Source organism: Lissotriton helveticus, chromosome 7, assembly GCF_964261635.1.
Source record: "Lissotriton helveticus chromosome 7, aLisHel1.1, whole genome shotgun sequence".
Taxonomy (NCBI): domain Eukaryota; kingdom Metazoa; phylum Chordata; class Amphibia; order Caudata; family Salamandridae; genus Lissotriton; species Lissotriton helveticus.
This window is the reverse complement of record NC_136068.1, coordinates 1,064,308,370-1,064,333,066: the sequence shown is the minus strand read 5'-3', so window position 1 is coordinate 1,064,333,066 and position 24,697 is coordinate 1,064,308,370. Positions and strand designations below refer to the sequence as shown.

At 42.9% G+C, this 24,697-nt stretch overlaps 1 protein-coding gene across 3 annotated transcripts in view; it reads left to right on the top strand.

Annotated features, from left to right (window-relative positions):
* Window positions 1-24,373, top strand: part of CANT1 (calcium activated nucleotidase 1) — a 130,991-nt gene extending 106,618 nt beyond the window's left edge. Inside the window, exons 3-4 of one of the 3 annotated variants that reach the window (XM_078653968.1) lie at window positions 18,605-18,808; window positions 23,282-24,373. In XM_078653968.1, the coding sequence (XP_078510094.1) occupies window positions 18,605-18,808; window positions 23,282-23,652 (575 nt within the window). In that variant the 3' untranslated portion in view covers window positions 23,653-24,373. The remainder of the gene's footprint in view (window positions 1-18,604; window positions 18,809-23,281) is intronic. The other 2 variants (XM_078653969.1, XM_078653970.1) reach the window with 2 other exon arrangements.
* Window positions 24,374-24,697: the final 324 nt, after the last annotated feature.

Here is a 24,697-nt window from a genome sequence, read left to right as displayed (position 1 = left end):
CATTCTAGGAATTCCAACAAGGAATCTTTCCCATTGGTCCAGATAAAAAAGATGTCGTCTATATATCTGGACCAATGGGAAACAGACTCAAAAAAAGGTGCCAACTCATTGTAGATGAACCTGTCTTCAAAAGCGGACATGTATATGTTCGCTATTGAAGGGGCAACTGAAGCACCCATGCTAACCCCTCTAAGTTGGCGGTATAGCAGATCTCCAAATTCAATTATATTGTCTGTTAAAACAATCAAGAGGCAATCCAATCAATGAGAAATTTTTTGGGACAGGCTATGTTATGTCTATCAATGAACCAGTCTGTCGTTCTAATAGCTTCATCCAAGGGGATGTTACTATAAAGGGACTCAATGTCCATAGTGACCAGTATATCTCTATTTGGCATGAATTGCAGATTCTCAACTATATTAATCATGTGTCCTGAATCTCTAACATATGATTGGATCTTCGGTATATACGGTCTTAAAAAATTATCAATCAACTTTGACAGGGATTCTGTTGGAGTTCCAATCGTGGATACAATAGGTCTGTAAGGAGGATTTTCTGCGTTCTTATGTATCTTCGGTAAACCGTAGACACATGCTGTTTTGTTTTTACTGACATTCAAGAACTCATGTTCTTTTATACTAATATCTCCATTATTCAGGGCTTCATTTGTCAAATGTCTAATCTTTTTTATGATGTTATTTATGGGATTAGACTTGATATTTAAATAGGTAGAGGTATCATCTAGCATAGTAACCATGTTGCATTCATATTTGTCTGAATCAAGCACTACAATACCTCCACCTTTGTCACACCCTTTAATGACCAACCTATTGTTTTCAGATAATCCCCTCAAAGCTATTGATTCATTCCTACTGAGATTGTATAGTGGTTTAGGAATGAACCGAAGTGTCCTTTCAAGTTTCTGAAGAACCACTAATTTGAATGCGGCCACCTCAGGACCTAACTGATCCAAGCTTGGACTAAACGTGGATGGTAATGTCAATTCCTGATGATGTATTTGATCATTAGTCGTATCTCCCTGAGCTTGGAAAAACTTTTTCAGTCTGATCTTCCTGAAAAAGGAAATGATGTTCTTATATAGTTCAAAAGTGTTTACAGGTGCATGTGGCACAAAAGAGAGGCCCTTAGATAACAAAGCAACACTAGGACTGTCAAGTTGGACAGATGACAAATTAAAAATAGGAATTACATTCCTTGTCCCCAGTATTGCCTGTTCTGAGTCTCCCTTATAAATTGGTGATGTTGATGCTTGCTGCAGCTGATGTTGCTGAGTCGTTTGAAAATTGCCTCTGTTCTGTCCTTGTCCATGGAATCTCACTCTCGGACGGCCTCGTCGAGGCCCCCTGTTGGACAAAAAAGGACGTTGTTGTGGACCTGATGCTGTATAAGATTGGAAACCCACATCTGGCTCAAAGTACGTATTACTTGAACCTTCACCTTCAGAGTGCGATGTATCGGTAAAATTATTGACTCTCCGTGGGGCATTTCTAGACTCATCCATATAATGGTTCTGTTTATAAAATTCTTTACCCAGATAAGGATAGGCTACTTCTTCGGTATAAAACCTCTTGTCTTTGTTAAGTTTGTCTGATTTCCGTTTATTTAGGTAGGTGGCAAATGATTCTAACTCCTTATTGTATTCTTCTATTCTCTTTTTAGCTTCATCTAGCCCATTCAATTGTCTCAACTTTTCTTCTAGTTCTTCAATTTCGATCTTCATAGTTGCTGCCAATTCTTTTGATGTTTCCACAATCAGAAGCATCAAATCACGGGAGCACCTATTAGCAATTAAGCTCCATTTCTCTAAAAAGGGTCTATGGTGCACAAAAAGCCCAGGTATATTTCGTACACGTAGACCTGCCGGGATTATTATTATTATTATTATTAAATTACACTTGTATAGCGCTATCTACCCGGAGGCCTCGTAGCGCTTATGACTGAAACTTACTAGCGTGGACTCAGGGCAGATCAGCATGACTTCGCATACAGGTGTGTTTTCAGAGCTTTCCTGACGGAAAGATGATTAGTAGTTTCCCGGAGGGGTAAAGGGAGGGTGTTCCAGAGCTTGGCCGCAGTGTGTGAAAAAGAGCGGCTGCCCCAACGGGTTTTCCTAACTCTGAAGGAAGTAGCCAACTGGAGGGAACCAGAGCGGAGGGAGCGAGACTGGACATAGGGAGTGACCAAGGACTGTAGAATTGCAGGGCCAGTGTGATGAAAAGCCTTGTGTAAAATACACATCGCCTTGAATTGTACTCTCGCCGCAATAGGGAGCCAGTGAAGTTCCCTTAGGGCATTCCTAGCTGACTGCCAGCGAGGAAGATTGTAGAGTAGACGGGCTGCACTGTTTTGGGTGACTTGGAGCTTCTGGGATAATACCTGTTCTTAACTGTTTTGGGTGACTTGGCGCTTCTGGGATAATACCTGTTCTTAAATAAGATATCATAAACTCACCATGGGCTTCCATTCTGCTGAGTTTCTTTTTAAGGTCTAGAAGTATCCTACCTTCATCATTCTGTATTGGTGTTACTCGGGATGACTGATGTACCAACTAAAGTTGCGAATTCTTCATCAGAGAAGCCGAACGTTTTAAGCTGGGCCATCACTAATAAAAAAGATGCAAAAGGGCAGAAATGGCAGAGAATGGGATAAACAAATTAAAAGAATAAAATTAACGACAAAAATAACAACTGCTCAAATATTTGACAAAGGATAATTAAGTGATAATCACAGACCAAGGCCCTGCACAGACAAGCTGTGGGAAATATAATGTAAACAACAAGGACCCCCTGTGATAATTCATGGGACAGGGAAATAAACAGTGTGTATAATATCTCATCAATAATAACAACCCAGGGAGGAAACAGATACCAAACAACGAAACTACATAATTATTAACATTTAGAATCTTTTTAATGATATTCCTTATAAAAACATATTACAAATGTACACAATTTATGAAAAATAATTATTTTCCTAATACACAAGTTAATACAATACTAAAAATAAATCATATAAGTAAAAATAACCAATTGGAGAAAAAAATGACACTCAATATTTTCTCAAGGTTAATATAAATTATTACAACCACAAGGGAAGAGAGTGGCAATCAATAATATCTTCGACGCGCGTTTCGGCGTTTGAACCAACGCCTTCATCAGGAGCCACACATATATTTCTGAAATATATAATTAAATCAACATAAGAAAAACATATAAACGTTTGATTATTTATAAAAACAACATAGTTATACACACATTACAAACCGTTTCATTATTTGGCAATTAATAAAAAATATACATAATTCAAAACCTCCCTGCAAACTATAACATATAATATTCATTGAGCAAGGTACAAAGCTTATATATATATATATATATTTGAGCAGTTGCTATATCTATTCAAGAAAAAGGGGAATCACAATCATCTTATTAGCTGATAATAAGCTAATATTAATGTTTAACATATATGGATCCATAGTGATACGAAAAGATAGTATTCTTGATTTCAGGGATACCCAAGGATCATATATTTTCCAGAATGCCATTCTAAGGAGGGTAAGCAAACACTGTTACACTTCCATTGGTCCTATAAAAAAACTAGATAGTAATATAAGTGCTGTATTCCTTAATGTACTAACTGTCAGGTCCATTATATCATGTCGTATAATATACTCACCTAAGACATAAAAACCATTGTTCGACCATCAATAGTATGGTAAATCAATGCCTGTTTCCAGGACAAGCATTCAACATTCCGCTATGTGCGTAATTTACAATTTTCCTAGGTGAGAGGAAAAACGGTAACCATCAGTGCCTGTATTAAATCCAATCTAGCAATCTATCTAGAGGACACAGTGTAGCTACCCTAGTAACCATAAAATTACATACCTATCAATAAAAGAAAAGATTCCTACAGCTGCTTGATATGCAACCAAATGGAATCGAAGGACGCTTTCCGTCACGTAAAACCCTTTTTCCCCTCTGTTATCTTTTTTTCATTTCTTTACGACGAACCTACGGATATAAGGCAAAGGCCCCAAGACAAGAAGAGAAATTATTTATTGTTAAACAAGAACCGTTAAGTTGAAGCTACTTTTAACTGGTTGCTTAACAAAATAAAAAGCAACACTTACGGCTTAAAACGTACACGTAGCATTTGTTTATTCTGCCCGCACGTTAGTAATTCATGTCGGGGGTCACAAAGTGCATCGGTTCGGCAAAAACTGATCTGTATCTTGCCTCGCGTTCCGTGTAACTCTGCATATAAAAAAAAATATATATATATATAGCCAATATTTGTCTAAGCTAAGTATTCTACAAAATAAGCGAACTATAATTTAAACCGAATAAATCGGTTTCAGACAAGTCTCTTTAGCGTTCCTTACCGATAGAAAATGGATAGCAGAACTCAACCGGCGTTGTCGATGGTAACTGCCGACGAGAGCGGTCAACGTTCTGTGACCGTTAGAAAAATTATCAACAGCGGTGGTGGTTAACTTCCTTTAAAACCACCTGGTAGGTGGTCACATGATTAGTGACCTTGGATCTTTAAAGCGCCAGTGTGCTTAACATAATGGTCGGACGGAAGGTTCTAATCTAAGTAAGCCACTTGTTGTTAGTTTATATAGGCAAACAAGCCACGGGAATTAATTTAAATTATAAGAATTTTTAGCTCAAATAATCGCACAAGGGGTAAATTAATAATAACAATTTAAGGAAATTAATCAAAGAATTATAGGAATGCAAGGGACATTTGATAACGTTAGAGTATTTCTATTTCTGTTTTATTATCTTCCATAAAATTATCGGGCGCTGTATAATGTCTAGCTCATGAACGAGTAACTCGTGATTGCATAACCCCACGGTCAGTGAGGAGCAATCTGGTATATATATCCAATCCAACAAAGAGTGGAGACAAGCTGTGATATGTTATTCATAGTGCGATAAACTTATTTAGAATATCGCATTCTCCCACGGAATCTCGTTGTTCAATCCCTGTTTAAAAGTATTAAAGACAAAAATCCAGTAGACTTCTCTTTTCTTTCTGATGGCGCATCCACCTTTACCATCCGGAGTTCATTTTTTTTCAAGGATGCGCCATTGGAAGTCATCTGAATTATGATTTTTGTCGAGAAAATGTTTCACCAGGGGTGCTGTCAGGTTTTTTTGTTTTAATGGCTGATCTGTGTTCAGTCAAACAGTCTCGCAGTCAGGCAGAGGTATCATACATTTTGATAGTGGACACTACCAATATGGTCGCTTTCTACATACATCAAGGTGTTAGTGGTTCGTCAAGGGAAGGGACAGTTGGGGGTTCACACACATTCCCACGATAAACATTCCACTTAGTCCAGAGCGCTGCCCATTTTCGGGTCAGCCACGAGCTACATATACTGTTTTCTCCCGTATCGTACACCAGTCCATGTCCTCTTTCCATGCCCAGGTGTTGCCCAGGTTTTGCCTTGGTGTTCAGATCCGTGGGCTCCCAAATGTTCAGGAGACATCTTTTGGCTTCAAGTCGAATTTCCACCCCCCATACCGTGCTCATACATTCATTCACTTTTTTCCAGTAATGTTGGATTAGTGGACACTCCCAGAGTATGTGTAGAAAAGACCCCTCCAGGCCACATTGCCTCTTACAAATCCCCTCGTCACTCCTGCCCATAAGCACCAATCTTTGTCCAGAGAGTTACACCTGGTGCAGAATCTTTAATTGGATCATCCTAAGCTTCGCTGAGATGGCGACTTCCTTAGGGGAGGAGTGTGCTTCTTGCCATTCCTCGTTGTCTATTTCTAGGCCATCCCTGCCCCATTTCTCCCTCAGTGACATTAGGGGATCAGGAGTGTGATGGATGAGCTTTTTATATGTGAGGGAGATAGTTTTTTCTGGTAGGTATCCGTCTAGCAGTCTATCTTTTTAAAAGACAGAACTCTGGCAGGGATGAGTCTGCTGGAATGTTGGCCTGAAGGGACTGTCTGACTTGTGCATATCTAAAATACTCCGAATAGGTTAGTTCATGTGTCTGCTGTAATGAGGCAAATGATTCCACTCCGTGTGGTCCCCAGAGGTCTCCTATGCGGAAGAGCCCTATTAGATCCCACTTGTCAAACCCCTTAGTCCAACCCAGTGTACCTAGGCACTAGGAGTCCCAAAGTGGAGTCGCGAGCGTGAGTCTATTGGAGCACCCCAAAGCTGCCGTTTACAGAGTGCCAGGTTTGGACCGAGTGCCTTGTAGGCCCTGTAAGAGGATATTTGTTCGGTTTAGAATAAAGCGTCCTTGTGAAGCTACCAGCTGGGAGAATCCACCTGTCCATGCTATAATCCGGATCGTCACCACTGCGATAAGTGCAGTGGTTGATGGCTGAACGGTGTGCAGCTCAGTAATGTTTTTTAATGTGGGGGAGGGCTGTACCCCCATCATACCAAGCTAGTGTTAATTTGCGGAATGATATACGTGGTTTCCCGTCCCATAGCAAGTCTCTTTGAGTGGTTTCGATATCTTTAAAAAACCCTGGCGAGACTAGGTCTGGATAATTCTGGAGGGCATATAGGAAACGCGGCAGCCCCATCATTTTAAAGAGCGCTGCCCGTGCTAGCAGAGATAGCAGGAGTGTTTTCCAGGTAGTGTTATCTTGCTTGAACCTCTTCAAGGGTGGTAGGAAGTTCCGTTCATATCTGGTTTTAGCATCAGTTGTGATAAAAATACCAAGGTATTTGAATCCATTCGTTACTGTTGTCATGTTTTTAAGTCCTCAGTGTTGTGCCCCCCCCCTAGTTTGCAACCCACATCTGATTAATACAGATTATTTCTGAATGGCGTTGCCCAGGCCTCCGTTAGCAGTTATCACATTTACAGGCCTGTCTCATGCATAACTTTATGATTAAACATCATCTAATTTTCTACTTGCTGGCTTTGTTTCCCCTGATAGCCATGGTCCCTTCGCTTGACATGATGCACCTTTGGACACTCTCGAACCCAATTAGATAACTTGCATATATGTGTGTTCTGCCACGGATAGCTTTAAGAAGGTTTCACTAGCTTGCTGATAATCTCCGACCAGTTCCCTTCACCCTCCGAGTCCTAAAACAATCATGCATCAGGCTTCTTTTTCATATCCCAATTAGAAGCAGCGTTAGACAACATCTGCGCATACTTCACTGGCTGACTGGTGCCGAACGTGTTAAGTTTAAAGCCCTGGTTTTGGTGCATCGCGCTCTACACATTTCTGGCCCAATTTACTTAAGGAAAGGTTTTATGTTTTATTCTCCAGCTAGCCAGCTTCGGTAAGCTTCTCAGCTTCTCACCCAGATACCTCACTTTCGCCTCCAAAGAATGGGTGGAAGATCTCTTGCTTTCAGGGCTGCCACAGCCTGGAACTCTCTACCATGTGTATCCAGGGCCCCCCTCTTTTTGAAAAACGTCTCAAAACGTTTCTTTTTATCTAACTGGTCCTTCTTCACTTCTAAAGGTTCGCGCAGGACGCTCTTTGGAGTATCTGTGCACATTACAAACTTTAATAACGTAACATGCACAGGCTCAAGCAATTACTAAAAGTCCCATGCATACTCCAGACTATGCTAACCCACACCCATTCATAAACCCACAATCATCCGCACTTACACATCCACCTACCTCTTAGTCTGTCTCCTCTAGTCTTTATGGTCCCCCTGCAGCAACACAAACAGTAAGGACAGTCACTGACCCTATGCACACTAACAAAAGGGGCCACTGTGACAGCCTTAGGCGCACTGAGGACACTGTCCCCTCACACACTCTGGGTACGGCAAAAGTGCAATGCAGAAAACACATTTTACCAAGCAAATTTTCGCACTGTGCAGCCGTTTTAATGAGTAGGTGGGGTTCGAATGGCCCCGGCCATCCTCCGCACACGCCCACCGTGACGTCTGACTGCCAGGGGCCATCCGAAGCACGCAAGGGGTTAAACCAGTTGTACCTGACAAAATTATTAGCCGGCCCTGCTGGTATTTAAACCAAGATTCCCCTATTTTTACCTGAACTTAAAACCTAGACTGCTATGATAAAGGCTTTCAACACTACGAGGCAGGAATACCGTCATATGTGAAAAGAGATACGTCAAATCATACAGTTTATCTAGTTAAACACCCTAAGGCAATACTAGCGGAGAACACTTAAAATGTCCACTGGTTCCTCCATGAGTCAGGGTACATCACGTCAAGGACAGAAGGCACACTTTCATCATATTTGAAAGCATTTCATCAGAGGATGGTGGTTCCTGCAACCCAATGCATCAACAACCAAAAACAGGGTAACAGCATACACCAATGGCAAGCAAAAAAGAGGCTCATGAACCCGGAATACATAGAGGCCTTTATCTGATTTTGAAGAAAAAACGGAAAATTACACAAATACCGCTTTATCAATAGTTCTTCTGCAGATGTAGCAGCTTTGAGTAAGAAATTACAGATTGCTGTCCAGCTACTGGGAGCAGGCGGAGAGGTGGTTGAGAGAGTGGGGGAGGGTGTTTTATTGTTAATAATCTGAGGAGAATGCCCAGTTATGAAACGTGTTCGTGGGAACAATTTTGTCCCCAAAAGGGAAATTAACAACTTCTTAATGTGTTTCACCAAAACTGTGCAGACTAACAAGTAATATCACAGGAAAAAATTCTACGCACACAAGGGCAGAGAGCTAAATGAGCACACGTTAAGAATGTCATGCATGTTTTTCTATCTCACGCGCTCTCCCCTAGGTGCCAGAGACTGGCTTACCCCTAGGCTGGAGTAGCAGCCTCCCACCCAGCACCATTGAAGGATTAGGAGAGCAAGCAATCATGGGGTCAAGTCGCACCACATTTTTATGAATCAAATAGGGGTGGGTGAAATTTGCAGTCACGCTACGCAAAGCTCCGCGAAACAGTAAAAAATCTCTGCGAGCACGCAAAAGTTCAGCGAACACGCGGAATTGCTTGTTCCGCCCGTTCGCGATGCTTTTTTCCTATTCGCGAACCCTGTTTGCATGCTCGGGGAGAAATATCTTGCGAACATGCATTTTGAAAGTGCGACCAAGCAAAAAATTCTGTGAAGCCGTGGATTGTGGAATTTTTGCCAATTCTGCGTTCTCTGCAGAACGTAAAATTACCCAAATTCCGCAAGCGGAATGGAATTTACTGCCCAGGCCTAAAATCAAAAAGAGGGGGACCAGGAGCCTGATTAAGGTCCAGTACCCATGCTTCGCACTGTAATTAACACTTCTAATCAGCGTGGGTAGATTTTTTTTTTAAAACCAGGACTCACCTGTGAGACGCCTGGACTGTGAAATGAAATGCAATTTCTCCCTTTGTATCTCAGTACCAAGCCTCTGAAATTTCCACCTTACGAGACATGGGTGCAAGATAACGTATTAGGAATCACCAGGCATGTGTGCATCTGACACATTTCCCAACTCCTCCCAAGGTGAGGTGGGGCCACGGAGGCTTGCTTGTCGCACCCCAACCTGTGATGAGTTTGGAAATGGTTGGGGAGCAGTGCACCCTTGCCGATTGACAAACAGCCTTGTGAAACCCAGGACTTTCGCTGATAGCGCCCTGGCTGTTTTCAATCAGCGAGGCAGCAATGAGGCATTGGAGACAGTGGCCTTACAGCATTACATGGCACAAGAGACCAGGGCTGAATTCAGGTTAGCCCTGTAAAACACCTTTGAAGGCAGACAGATGCGCTCTAGCTCATGTGCCTTTTAAAAGTGCCTGCGTTTGCCTGACTCTAACACAGATAAAGGGCCAAAAGGTCTAAAACGTATAGTGGTTGCAAATAAAAAAAAATATGGAGAAAGAATTCGGGGGGGGGGCTTTACCCTATAAAAACAGCCACCACTGCACTAGAGGCACATTCTGTTGGAGCATTATTTCACTACTTTGTCACAAGCATCAGCCATAAATTGTGGTTGTACGGCTTTACAACGCGTGCTTTTACACCGCGTGCCGTTACAACGTGGTTTTTTCAACGCAAGTCGTTACCACGACTTGCGTTGGAGGGGTGCGGACTTAGGAATTTTTTAATTTACTATTCTAACACCAGCCTACGTACAGTAGGGAAGGTGTTGGATAGTAAATTAAAAAATTCCTTGTCCTGCAGCGCCCTCCAGCGTAAGTCGTGCGCTGGAGTTCGACTTGCATTGAAAAAACCGCGTTGTAACGGCACGCGATGTAACAGCCGCGTCGTAAAGGCTGTTCCCCATAAATTGTTGACTAACCCCTTATCACAACTAGACACCTTGAGCTGGTGGTGTCTTTTTAGCTGACAAAACTGCATTCTGGGACTTGTCATTTCATTTCCATTCATAAATATGGCTAAACAAAACATAGATTTCTCAAATTTTCAAGGACCAAGCAGGAGTCGCTCACCCAATCTGTGTTTTTATCTTTGCATTGTGGCACTTGTAGTCCTATTTATTCATTTGTCAGTGCAGTACCTTATATTCCAGATTAAGGAAGATCCATACGGAAGAGACCTGGGAAACTTGTAAGCTCTGAAATCCCAGCAGGCAAATTGGTACTGGCTAATTAGGCAGGACTGGCTCAAATTGTTGCACGTGATAAAGGCCACTTGACAGTTATGAGCAGCAGGCACAAGTATGTAACTGGGCCTACGCTTCTACCAAGAAATTGACTTTATCCTGGCCCCTCAAACTAAAATCTGTTTTATGGGCATTGAGGAAGATGGTGGCACTGGAAACTAGAAGCATGGGCTATGAGGCGGGATACTTTTGAAGTCATGGAATGAGCTACTTACATGTTAGCTTCTCTTGCTATTAACCTCTTCCTTCCTTCTTATGGCCATGTTTTTGACTGTCTTTTTAAGAACAGGCCTACTAGACCGCGATCTCATTGCATTACCTTAGAGCCCACCCGTTGCTTACCATAACTTGTCTTTATTGTCACTCTCATTTGCTTACTTTTTATTCATTAACTTGTGCCGGCTTTCCTTCCTTCCTTCTCTTGTTTGCCCCTCCCCTGGAGCATAGCCTCCCTACTTGTGTTCTTCCACTGCCTACTTTTCAGGTACTACTTTTTTCTTTTCTGAAAAGCTCTCCATGAGAGTGCATGTGTATTTCAGCTGTCGCCTTTATGTGCTTCTCTTCACCGTGTTCTGTTTCATTCACTCTCGCCAGTGTCCTTCTCTCTTGCCCCCTCCATGTTGTGCTCGCCCTCATGTCTTTCTGCCTCTATGTTGTTTTCTCACTTCTGTGCTTCTCGCACGAGTGCTGCTTCCCCTTGTGCGCCTTGTGCTGCTGTAGATCATGGCTAATACACTTTGACAAAGCCAATAGGCAGAACCTCCAGGTTTTCACAATTTTGAATTCACAATGACCGGTACATAAAATACAAATAATTATGGCAACCACAAATTACAGCCCTACCGCACAGAAAATAAAAAGTATACACCAAAGGAGCGAGCTGACAGACTTCATGCCGTGAGAGCACACCATTGATGGCTAGGCAACAACCTAAAAGATTCACAGAAGTTGCCTGGCCAATTTAGTGCAGCCATATTCTTTGTTGGGAACACAGGATACACAGATCAAATCAAGCCCTGGTGATTTTTAAATGGTGTGGGCTTCCGAGATGTTAAAAGAGGGAGAGACAGGAACTCAATGCAAAATTATGACGTCAGGCAGCAAAAAGCTGCTCCTCCTAAATGTGCTTTAATATTCTTGATGACTATGAATTGTGTCAAATAGTGAATTATTCAAAGCACTGGTTAACAAATATCGCTAAGGAAGATTTGGGTTTCCACAAAGATTAACACGTAATGAATGTGTGGTGTCCTTTACACTACAATTATATTAATGTTATGTTCCAGCTCTGATGAAGTCGTAGGGAACAGCCTAATAGATGAAAAACTTGTTGGCAGGCTGGACAAAAAAGAAAAGACAATTAAAGATCAAGAGGAACACAAGAATTATGTGTCATATAATTTAACGTAGTAATTGGATGGAGTGTGTGCACGGGCAGTGTGTTATGGATTGGATACCTCCCCCGAGTGGAAATTAGTGTCTCCTAAGGTTTTACCACCTCCAAAACGTACACCTTATCATGAAGAAAGGTTCAAAAATTTTGGATTTTCCTCTCCCATTGGCAGAATTGAAGCCTAATATTCTTACACAGGTGCTTCATTCGTCTACCATTTCTTCAGAGCATTTATTGCCTTAAATGAGGCATTAACAGAACCGATCATTGAGATATGGCAAAAGCTAATGACCTCTGCTGCGGTTACTTGGTAAGTGGCTCGGAGATATAAGGCAGCTCTGGGAGACCAAGTGTTTTTTTATCATCTCACCCAACACCCGAGAGTCTAGTGGTTCAGTCTTTATGCTCCTCCAAGTTGTCTACTGGTTCGTTCCCTATTACTCAAACAAAAAGATTCTATCAATGTGTGCTGGTGATTAATTTTTACATATATAAAAAGTGCGGTACTAAGCTCTCTCTTAGATTGGCAAGACGAGGGCACTATGTGCTTTTAAAATACCCCTCACACACTAAGAATCCCTTAGTGTCATGCTTCATCATTGGGGTCTTCATGTCCCTCTACGGGGTGGGGCGTGCTACAACCTACGGATTACGCGGGAGCACTGATTACGTGACAGAAGGCTATGTGTTGGTGCAATGTAGGTGATGTCAGTGAAGTGTAGGGACCTAAATATGTGAGTATAAAAATTAAAAATTCCCTGGCTAGTAGAAAAAAATATATTTTATTCGCTTCTCTGGCTGGGAATGTTAAAAACGGGGTTTTGTGGTAGAGCTGTTAGCTGACTACCTGGTCGACATGTTTCATAAGCAGTCCCCTACTGCTTATTCATCAGGACCTCTGGTGGTCCCTACTGGATATTACTCAGTTCTAAAGTAGTAAGCCTAAAGTCCTACAAACTGGTAGCAAAAATAGGCTGCCCGTTTGAGCTTCAGGGCATGAGTTGACCCTAGGTGAAGCGTAGTAGAAAATATTTTCATGAATTTTTTTTTCGAAAATATTGACACAATGGTCTTCTTTAGACATATGTTGCGTGCCCCATGAGCCGGCAGGCGAAGGGTATTCCACGCGGTCAAGTTACCGCTTGTGTACATTGCCTTATTCCTACCCTGGTGCCGCTCCCTATTACGCCTGTAGATAGGGAGTCCGAAAAAAGATTGAGCCGACGGCTAAAAAGATCTTTTCTTTTGGGAGTATGGCCCTTACTTATACAAACGAGACTTGTCTTTGGGGCTTTATGTACATGCCTTGATGGACTCAGCGAAAGAGGGCATCCCGAAGTTGCCGATAGATCTTAGATAATTTTTAAGAACTCTTGTCTGACACTCCAGGGGGCTGCCTGCCAGGTTTTACAATCCGGGCTGGACACTGCAGACTCAGTGGCAAGAGCCATGAGTTCTTTTGTGGCTACTAGAAGTCATGCCTGGTTGAGGGGGTGGAGGTTTTTACCAGATGTCCAGGCTACTCTTTTGAACTTACCATTCCATGGCAGGCCTCGAAAAATCCACTCGCAATGTTGAGTGAGATTTTATCAGGTCGAACTATTTTTAGCTTTTACTCAACCTTGCTGGCCAGTTAATTCAAACTGGAAGAAAGTGTTCTGTTTATTCAGAAACTGAATGAGTAATAAAGAGGCCTTTAAATCTTGACACATTTGCTGTCTGTTCAAGGACAGAGGTCAAATGTCAGTTTGTCTTTTTCCTGATTGTTGCTGATCTGTTCCTGCAAAATGCTTTTTACTTTTCTTTCTCTTATTTAGTGCTTTTTGTTAAGTGAATTATCTGTCTATTATTGTCAAACAAAAGCCTGTAAAATATTAGTTTTTTTTTTCTAACACAATATTTAAACAGCTTGCAAATGAATAGTACAGTTATTTCAAAATATATCAGGAATTATGAAATCACTTTGTTTTGTAATTCAGAAATGCGATGCAAACAAATTTTTACATAGGAGCAACACAAATCACAACACTTGGTGATGTGCAAATGACAAATATTTGCAGAAAATCGATTTCCATACATTGTACACTATATAGTTTTAAAACCACATGTCTGGCAAATTCTTTGGGATTGCAGTGTAAAATCTGCTGATTGCAAATACGTGTGCTGCTACTTTGTTTTAGTTATGTATTTATTAACAGTGACCGTTTATAAACATGAGTTCAGAAACTTTCCTGCCCCTGCACTGATCATAATGCAGTGTATGAACTGAGGCAAGTCGGTATCCTGTATCCTATGTGTGGCTAAATTTGTTTTACATATGGAGCAAAAGTTTAGTCTATTAAACGAAACAACAGTTTTCGGTACAGCAGACTTGCTGAACAAGCGTATTTAAAGGTGCTCCCATATGTAATAAAGAAGAAAGTGGTGTCTCAGTGAATTTAAATTCTTGCCCAGGATCACCCAATTTGAAACCCGTTTATGGGTCAAGAGCACTATATTTATGTCGAGTAGATTATTTACGTCACTAGATCTGTAGGTCTAGTAACATTTTTAGGATTTTTCTAGGCCTGGATGGGTTTTGTTTGTTTGGGCCAAGGCTGACTCTGCTCTGCAACGATTTAAGGGCAGCAGTGTAACTGCGAAATCCTTGGTACTTCAGACCCAGCCTAGGAACTATAGGCAGTTTCGCAACGTCGAGGATTCTCAAGGAACCTCTCCTTTCAGGGAAGAAGTTGGCAGCAGCAGCAAGGTTCAGATCCCCTTTATAAGAGTTTCAGGGGAAAGGGCAGAGGTCGTCTGTGTGGTTCTGCTTGTCAACCAGCCTTCTCCTCCTCCTCCTCCTCCACCTCCTCCTCTTCCTCCTCAGCTGTTGTTGTAGAAAAGCAGCTCTAGAATCACCACCTTAGAGCATACTTGCCCAGTGGGAGGATGGGTGACCTATTTTCTGCCTCACTGGAGGTATGTCACTACAGCCGGGTCTGGTGTCTCAGTGGACCAATGCCTCCATTGCAGGGGCCTGTGTTCGACCTCATGGTCACAGGTACGAGTCCCGGCGGGTCCACTCAGCCTTTCATCCATCCGTCAATAAAATGAGTACCATTGAGTTGGGTAGCAATGAACATCTGTTATTCAGCACTAAGAGACCCCTGGGTGAACGTGCGCTTTACAAATATACGTTATGTTTATGTAGACCTCTGGGTTTAGACATCATGGAGAATGGGTATGCCCTACCCTTCCATAAGCATCTCTCTCCTTTTCCTCCCTGACAAATCCTTTGCTCTAAAGAGCATCTTCTTCTCCAGTAGGAAGTGCAATCGCTGCTTCAAAAGGGTGCAATAGAGTTGGTTCCAGGGCAGGATAGGGACCAGGGGTGCTATTCCCAGTACTTCCTGTTTCCCAAAAAGACAATCTTTTACGACCGATCCCCGACGTCAGGATTTTTTATTCTTTCCTCAAACAGGAAAAGTTAAAAATGTTGACCCTGGCACAGGTTCTTCTTGTGCTGGAAAAGGAAGACTCAATGGTGTAGATCAATTTACAGGATGCGTATTATCCCATTTGGATTCTGAAGTTACATCGGACGTATCTCTGTTTTACAGTGGGGTCTCAGCATTATCAGTTTGCGGTCCTTCCGTTCTGCCTTACTTTAGCACCTCAGGTCTTCACAAAGGCGATAGCAGTGGTGGCAGCGCATCTCAGAAGGTCTAGATTACAGTGTTCCCATATCTAGACGACTGGCTGCTCAAAGCAAAGTTACCAGTAATAGTGTTGCGCCATTTTAAGTTGACTACACAACTGTTGTTCAGCTTGGGATTTTCAATAAATGTACCCAAATCTCACTTGAGCCATCTCAAGACAACCTGTTCATAGGGGCACTACTGGACACTACAGTGAGTCGTGCCGTCCCGTCCCACAGAGAATATTTTTAGTGGGTGTTACTTCAACCAGGAGGGCCAGTGAATTACAGGCCCTCTCTGAACACCCTCCTTATACCTCCTTTTACCTGGACAAACAGGTCCTCTGGACACACGCCTCCTTAATTCTAAAGATTGTGACTCCCTTCCATGTAGGCCAGAGCATTACCCTGCCTACCTTTGCTCCACCTCATCCCTCAAAAGAAGAGGAGAGGCGACACCATCTTGACCCCAAAAAAGGGTTAGTCATTCTACCATGACCGCACAAATGAGTTACGGGGGCTATGTCGGAGCCAAAAAAGAAAAGGCTGTGCAGAAGCAGGCCATCTCGCAATGGATCATTCTGTGCATTAAGATCTGCTTTGCATTGGTCAAGAATCAGCCCCCTGAGGTCTTGCGGGCTCACTCCACCAGAGCCAAGGCTGCAACCACTTTGTTAGTGCACGGCGATCCTCTTCTGGACATTTGTCAGGTGGCGACATGGGCATCACTGCACATGTTTGGACAGTCAGGTCCTTTGTGACGGGCACTTCGCCCCTCGGTCCTCCAGGACTTTTTGGTCTAATTGGGTTTGCAGACCCACCACCTCAGAGGAGGCATTGTTTGGGCATCTATTCGAAGGTAGGGATTCTGTAGCTAGAAGTCTCTATCAGATGAATAAGTTACTTAACTTCAATAACACCTTATCTGGTAGAGATCCTATCTAGCTGCAGATTCCTTACTGACCCCGATATACTTCCTGCTCTGCGAACCATTTAAGGTGTAAGGGACACCCTTTTTAGGGCCTTAGTCTTTTCCACATCAGTGGTCTGTTCTCATTGTAACTCCTTGCTCCTGGCATGGAAAGTCGTGAAAGTAATTGAATCAGATTACCACGGTGGTGCTTATACAGGTACCATGCACATCACTTCTGGCGCAGAGTACCCTGCAGAGCAGAATGATGCCACCTACTGGGGCACTGCTCGAAAATGTTCCGGATTTCATCCGACGCCATGGGATAATCTAAGGTAAGGAATCTGCGGCTAGATGGACTCCAACAGATTCTTCACTATTGCTGCCTCTGCTGTACATGTTCTCTATGTGTGATAGATAGTTGCTCTTTTGAATAAACAGTGGTGTGTTGGTCCCATGACTAGAATAACGGGAGAAGCTAGAAGTCCGTCATTATTGAGGCACATTGTTAGAGCGGTGTGTTGGTCCCAGTGCTCTAATAATCGCAGATAAGTTGTAGGTCAGGAACGAGGTGCTTTGGTGCTATTGGCCCTACTAGAAGCAGATGGTGGCTCTGCATCTTTATTGAGCTGCATTGGCAGAGCTCTGTGTGCCTCGAATAGTAAGTAGGTGGTCCTTCATGACTGAGATTCACTGGTACGATAGTGATGGCATAGCAAGCGACACTGAGATCTAATTCTGATCTAAAGGTATCGAGAATACTGCACTTTACAAGGCCTTTTCTAGCCCCTGGTGTGCATCATAGAAGATATGTCTGACTTTTGATTTTCGTTTTCCTGCGTTCGTACAGTGGTTTATTTTATTTCTTGTAGTGGTAACTCTTCACACGCTCCTTTTCTCTACATGGTTCTTCTTTTCGTAGTTTTGCTGTGTCGGCTCTTGTCTAGTTCTCCGTGCGTTGCACATTTAGAAAACAAGCTTTGCGGCTTCTTGTGAAAGGACTGAGCCCTTTACCCTGTTTCTCCCCCCTCAGACGTGTGTGGGTCTTGTACTGTCGAAATCGCTCATAAATAGTGCTCTAAAGCTATCTAACTGCTTAAAAACATATCGACACTGCCCTTGCATAGCTAAATTGTATTTTCTCCGTTTCCTTTTCTGTATAGTATAACGACTAAAACCAGTGTTTTCTTTTTTGTTGACCACTTTGTGTGAATATTCCCTCTCATTCTCTAGGTTTTAGGAACTGCCGACTGCCATTTTGTCATCAAAATCTAGCCTCGGATATAATTACAGCGTTTCGTTATTTTTACCTGTTGCATGGACATTAGGAAGTACAGACTGTGTTGCTACACTTTAATTGCATTGACGCCACGCTAAGGATATATTTTGAGAACTTTCTGACAAAGAAAGAATACATTGTTATATATGTGATGTAAACAATAGATATATTAAAACTATTGACATGCTTTCCACTCCTTTTAAACTTTGGACATTAGAATAAACATACAAGAACAGATTGAACTCAAGAGGTTTCAATCGGAAATATTCCAGTCTTAAAGGTGGATGCACTTTATTCAAAATGAAAGAAGTGGGTATCCAAAACTTTGGAAAGCTATGCTTTTCATTTTTTTTATAAAGTTCATCCACTTTTAAACCAGAAGATTTTTTTAATATAGTTCTATTGGAACCTCTTGACCTCAACAACCTGTCCTTCTAAATTAAACTATAGAGTGACCGAGGATGAGCCACCTTTTCTTTGAGGTTCCCTCGAGATCAAATATAGCTCTGTCCCCTCATTCTTTGCTTGCATCAGTAAAAAAAAAAAAAAAAAAGTTTTTAAATTGCATATGAAAGCATTTATTAAAGTTGAATTTGTTTTGATATATATGAATTGCATATTCAAAATAAACTTATTTTAATTTGTATTAGTACAGAGCCCTGCACACACAGATTGAGGTGTAGGGACGGTAAAGGTGCTTTCTATATAGCCCTTTCTTAGTCTCATCAGTTACCATGCAACACGTTTAACTAAACACTTTTTCACTGCAGGTTTTAAAGCAGAATGGCTGGCTGTGAAGGATGAGCATCTCTACGTAGGGGGCTTGGGGAAGGAATGGACAACCACTACTGGGGAAGTGTTAAATCATAACCCTCAGTGGGTGAAGATCATTGGTTTCAAGGGTGACGTGGACCACGAGAGCTGGGAGTCCAACTACAACGCATTGTGCTCTGCTGCTGGAATCAAACCTCCTGGTAAGTAGTCACCTACTGTGAGCTGCATACTGCGAACAATGCCATGCTTTCTGGTGAGTTGCCTGACAGTCAGAGGATGCCACCCTTGCTTTAATGCTCTCTAAAGGTAATGGCGAACTAAGGGGTGAATGCTGTCTGAAAATTAAGGGATCCAACTTGGTTTCACACTAAAAGTACCACTAAAATTGATAGTGGCATAGGGTTGTAGTGTTTTGTGAGCGATAAGGGTGTGGGAGAAACCATGTGAGAAGACTTGGTGAGGAGTGTCTAGTGTAGTCAATAGAACAACGAAGAGTGGCGTAATTCCATTCACATAATGTAACAATATATACTTATTTGTTGAGATGGCTGCAGGCTTTGGAAGCTGGAAAAGTAAACCTATTACCTGGTATTGGTACAAAGGGGGAGGACTTCTCATCATGTTGGCTTGGGTCTCTGTTCCTCGTCGGATTCTTGAAAACAAACTTATGGAAGATGACCAAAGTTATAAATGGACAACTAAGCGGACCAATGGTTCTTCAGATTGCATAGGAAATGGCTGGGAAGGTAGTTGAAGGAACCAGCTGGGTGATGAGGGGAAAGACTATTGCTAATGGCCATAAGAACACTTATTTGAAACACTGAATACAAAAAAAATACCAAACGCGAAGAGGAATTGTTCAGGGATGAGCACTATGTATGGTCCGGTAACACAGGCGAAAGTAACAAAGCACAAGTTAATTGGGTAGGAGGTTATGATTAAAGTCCAGTGTGAGGGTAGCATTAAAATACCTAAACACTGCTATATATTGTCAGTTGGTAACTGGAAAGGGATGTACATGATGTGAAAAATGATTGAGGAATAAGCTTCATGCTAGCTAGGGAAATGCATGTTAATAAGCAGAATGGAACATGCCTGCATTGTCTCTACACTGCATTCCTAGTAATGAAGAGAAAGTGCAGCCAAGTGAGGAGGAGGAACCAGTGCAAGATTAAATACCCTTCTTTGATCACTCCTGGAGGATGTATAGCCTGATGGTTTGCCCTAAAGATCCCTGTCTGTACCAACATACACCTTCAAATGTTATGTTATATGTATTTTTATATCGCACTATCACCCGTTTGGGTATCTAAACTTATGGACGGCTAGAGTTTCATTATGATTTGGTTAGAGATAGTGTTAGTGTAAGGTTTAGGATTAAGTGTGTGTTGCGTTATGTATCCCTTTTTCTTCAAGAAGTTTGCATAACCCTCTGAAACCCATACATATTTGTTTGCTCCAATGCATGGGTAATGGAACAGCTGAAAGCACAATCTAAACCAAAGTATATACATTTCACAAACGATAACTAAACTGATGTACTTACAGTGGTGTACACTCTAGCGTTGGTGCAGTGGTTGTAAGTTGTTTTCATTTGCGAGGTTACTCATGATACCTCCCCGGAAATATACATGCATCAGGACAGGGACTCCACCTTTAGAGTCTGTTTTTTGCACCATGGGGGTTTCAACATATCTGTGAGTGCTCTGGGGTCATTGAGCTACAGAAGCTGAAAATGTTGACACTGGCTCACCAGAAGGACGACGTTTCAACAAGCAAGAACCTCATGTGACCATCAACCACACTGGAGATTAATTGGATCCAGAAATCTAAGACCAGGTCGTATGAGAGTGAATTGTTTGAGGGGAAGAGTATGAAGAGCATACCATTTATCGTTTCCCTTACTGCAATACTAGGTTCCCATGGTCATCCAGCATCGGAACTGTGACGTATCGGAACTGTGACCTCTGCTTCCCGTGGTACCACAGAAAGTCTGCCTGGCTGGTTTATATAGCCTTTCAATGCAAAAAGACCGTCCAGCACCAAAAGAATAGATGGTGGGCCCATTATAGACGCAGCTCCAAAGTGCTCCCTAGCTGCTTTCCAGACATGGCATAGAGGACGTCAAAGGGACTTACTCCGACGGTGAATTGGGTGGGGCCTCCTGTATTGTAGGGCCTCCTGGGGAGCTGAGCACTGGTGGCTGCCCCTAGGGGGCGCCAGGGCATTGACCTACTGCCTCCCTGTGCCACTAATGCTTGTCATGTTACAGTTTTTACTTGAAATCAAACGATCTCACTTTGTATGTAAAAGTTGTAATATTACCTTGCCAGCAGAAGAGCGCTCCACTAGTTTTGTTTCACGTGCCAGGTAAGGGCTGTTACAGTTCGGCCTCACACATAAACATTTGACATGCTGCACTAGCGTCACTCAGAGCAGCATGTCAGATAATGGAGCTTCAAGGCTTTTCAATCACACGTCCTCTTGCCCTATCAGAAGCTGGAATAGGGTAAAAGGGGTTTATGTCTGTACCTTCAACCCTATTCCCGTTTCTGATTGGGTAGAAGCTTTTGGTTCTGCTGCTTGCATGCTGCAGACGGATGGGGGAGTCAGAAGCCTGCCCCAGGTGTAAGTGTTTGTGTTTAAAACCTAAGTGTGTGTTTGACTGGGGAATGCATGTATATGTCTGCACACTTGCAAATGTGTGCATGTCTGCTTGTAGATCTGAATGTGGGAGTGTGATCTGAAAGCCTAGCCCCGGGGTTGGCAAGGCAGGAGGCCGAGTGCTGGCTAGTGCTTTGGGGTCTCTAGGGGTCTCATCATTTTCATAATCCACCATCCGCCACTGGAGCGGATTATAAAACAAATTCACTGATGACTCAGAATTTGGAGCCATTTTAGAGCCATGAAAAAACCCACAACAGGAACAAAGAACACATCTATGGTTTCACAGACACCAAGAACAAAGAGCTTCTCTCCAGGACTCAACATCAATTGGAGGCTCAGCTGCAGGACAAGAATGACCTTGAAAGAGCAGTTTCTGTGCTGTTCCTTGAGGAAGTAGCACTGGCTAGTGAGAAGAGGTTACAAACTAGTCAGGAAGCAGGCCCAGAAAAGGAGAGGTTGTGAGCCTGGTAAAGGTATGGCTTACTTCTGTTTGGATGAGAACATAGTCTATTGCTTAGTCAGGAGGTTTCGTCTTGTCTGGTTGAAGCACCAGTGATAAGATGTGGTTTAATGAGAAGGAGAAGAATGAGGCATGAATAAGCAATTGATGATTCACTTTCTAGTGGTGAGGTAGTACCCAGTGTAGAAATGAAGTAGGATGGTCTGGTTAGGAAGCGTTGTCATCTATTGAGGCAGTGTGGCCTAGTGAGAAGAAGGTGCAGCCTAGTGACCATGCAGGCAAGAGAAGGTAGTGCCTGGCAGTTAAGAAACCCTTGTAGGAGTGAAGGGTGACCTAGTGTGAATAAGGCATTGCCCTAGTGTGGAGGAAAATACACATACTACATAAGAGGCAACGAGTAGTCAGGCAGCACAGTAAAGTGGCCTTGATGTACCACAGATGAGCCATGGACTAGGAGGAAAAGGCATGAATTATTGAGACTAGGCGCTGTATAGCAAGGAGAGGGTGGTTGGTGTGGATAAGGTCTGAGGAAGCTTATCTTGTTTTGTATGATGCTTGTCTTGATTAGGAGGGGGCTCAATTTACTATATTTGATGTGTGTGCTGATATGCAGGAGGTTTGTCCTGGTACAGAGTAGATGCTGTTAGGTGGGGAACAGTTGTCTGCCTGGAGAGGAAGCCAAACGTTAATACCCATGGTCAAAGCCATATTGCCCACCCTATTTCCAATGCCTCCCCGGGACATTATGGTTGAGAGCCTGATCCTTGCCCAAGGTAATTTCTGATTTCTGAGAAGATCTAGTGAGGAGTCACCAGATCCCCATCTTATCCTTAATGCCCCTCCTTGCATGAAGCTCTTTTTGCAGGGCTGGTTTCTCCCTCCTAATGCTCCTGTTCGTTGGCACTAGAGCCCCAGTCCTGACACCCTTGGCCAGAAATGAATTTCCAGATGTGACTCCTCTCCTTGGTCAGTGCTATTTCCTGTGTCTTTATACCTCTGCCTGACACTTGTTGGGTATTCAGACCTCCCTTTCCAGAGCGGGTTCCATCCCTGTCCTGTCTAATGAACGTGAATCGCCATCCTTCTGCTGTTCAGAGGTGATTTCTCTGCTTGCTCGAAGTTGAATCATGATGTAGCCTTCCCACTTAATACTACTTTAAGCTAGATTCCTTTTACTGAAATCTCTCCCTGACCAGAAAGGATCCCATGATCTGATACACTCCTCTCGCCAGGAGGTACATCCCCAAGTTCTAATGGCTCTGTCTTATCTCAAGTAGATCCCAGGCCTAACTCCCCCTGGTTGGAGTCGAATCACCTTTTTATTACACTAAAGCCGGTTCAACATAGATTATAAGTACCAATACTTTCCTCTGCTTATAGCAGAATCTCAAGTCTTGATTTCTTCTGCTAATTTTTGCATTAATGCCAGTTCTAATGTATCTCGCTGGTCAAAGTTGCCTCTGATTTTGATACTTTATTATGGATAGCCCCTGATCAGACCTGGAACTACAGTACTGACTCTCGCCTTTTTTATCTTCCTGTCCAGGTTATCTGATCCATGAGTCTGCAGCCTGGAGCGACACGTTGCAGCGCTGGTTTTTCCTGCCACGGCGTGCCAGCCAAGAACGCTACAGTGAGAAGGAGGATGAGCTCCGTGGCACCAACATCATGCTGCGTGCCACCCAGGACTTTAAGGACATAAGTGTCAGTCATATCGGCAAAGTTATGCCCAGCCATGGCTTCTCCTCCTTTAAGTTTATCCCCGACACAGATGACCAAATAATTGTGGCACTTAAGTCAGAGGAGGATGCTGGGAAAGTGGCCACCTACATTATGGCCTTCACCCTGGATGGGCGCTTCTTGCTCCCTGAGACTAAGATTGGTGACGTCAAATATGAAGGCATCGAATTTATTTAACAAAACCTTCTATTTTTTAGCTGACATCAGTGTACTGTGAGCCTGTTATCGCATGGGTCAATCTGCTTCTGGGTTCTTTTTATTAAGTGGACACTAATGAATGTAATGCTCTGAGACACGTTTCTGTAATGATAGACTCTCCGGGTAGCAGGGGTGGAGAGAGTGATGGCCCATGTCAACTTCAGTTGTGACTTTATAGGATGAAGGAAGTGGCCATATTCTGTTTACAGGTGTGCACGTGCTACCAAATAACTCTTTAGTAGCCCACCCGGCACTCAGTCTCTTATCTCTTCTATACAACCTGTCATTCAAAATGTCTCTGTAGTGCATTGCTGCCAATTAACGTATTTTGAGCAGTGCTCTTGTCGCCACCACTCCATTGCACCAGTGTAGTTACTGAAAACAGGCACTTGGTGTTTTCGTGACAATTGTGCTAGCTCTGCCTTCTGTCACGACTTGCAGACTCTTACACGTGATCTCAGCGCCTTCCCTGTCCACTGCAGCACCCCATGGGTTTTGTATTAATTTACGTTTTGCACATGACCCAGCCACATCTTTATCATCCATTGCTGATGTGCAGGAATATTCTTACAAAGCAAGGAGTTCAGAGCCTGAAATAAAATGTATCACAAAAAAAGGCGTTATTACATGGCATTGCTCACAATACTCGACGCTGTTATGTGTCCTTACTATTCCTTTGAGTAAAAATCTCTTGTTGAGGGTCTGTGGGTCAAAATGTTCTAGGAGCGCAAATTGAAGATATGACCGAGCATGGGACAGTGGGGATCTAGGCAGATGCCATGAAATTATCACTGGGTGTAGTTCGCAGAGTTTCGCCATGTGGAACTCCTTAAAGTTACAAAAAACTCTTCAGAGTTCCGCAAGTGGCGAAGTGCAGTGCGAACTGCCGTTACCACTGGTCTTCCAGCGGCTCGCAAACTTACGGTTCGCGAGCGGGGGGAATACTCTGCTGCAATACGCGGAGCAGAGTTTTCTGCACTCTGTAAGCTCCGCGTAGTGCAGAAACTCTGCAAACTCTTCGAAC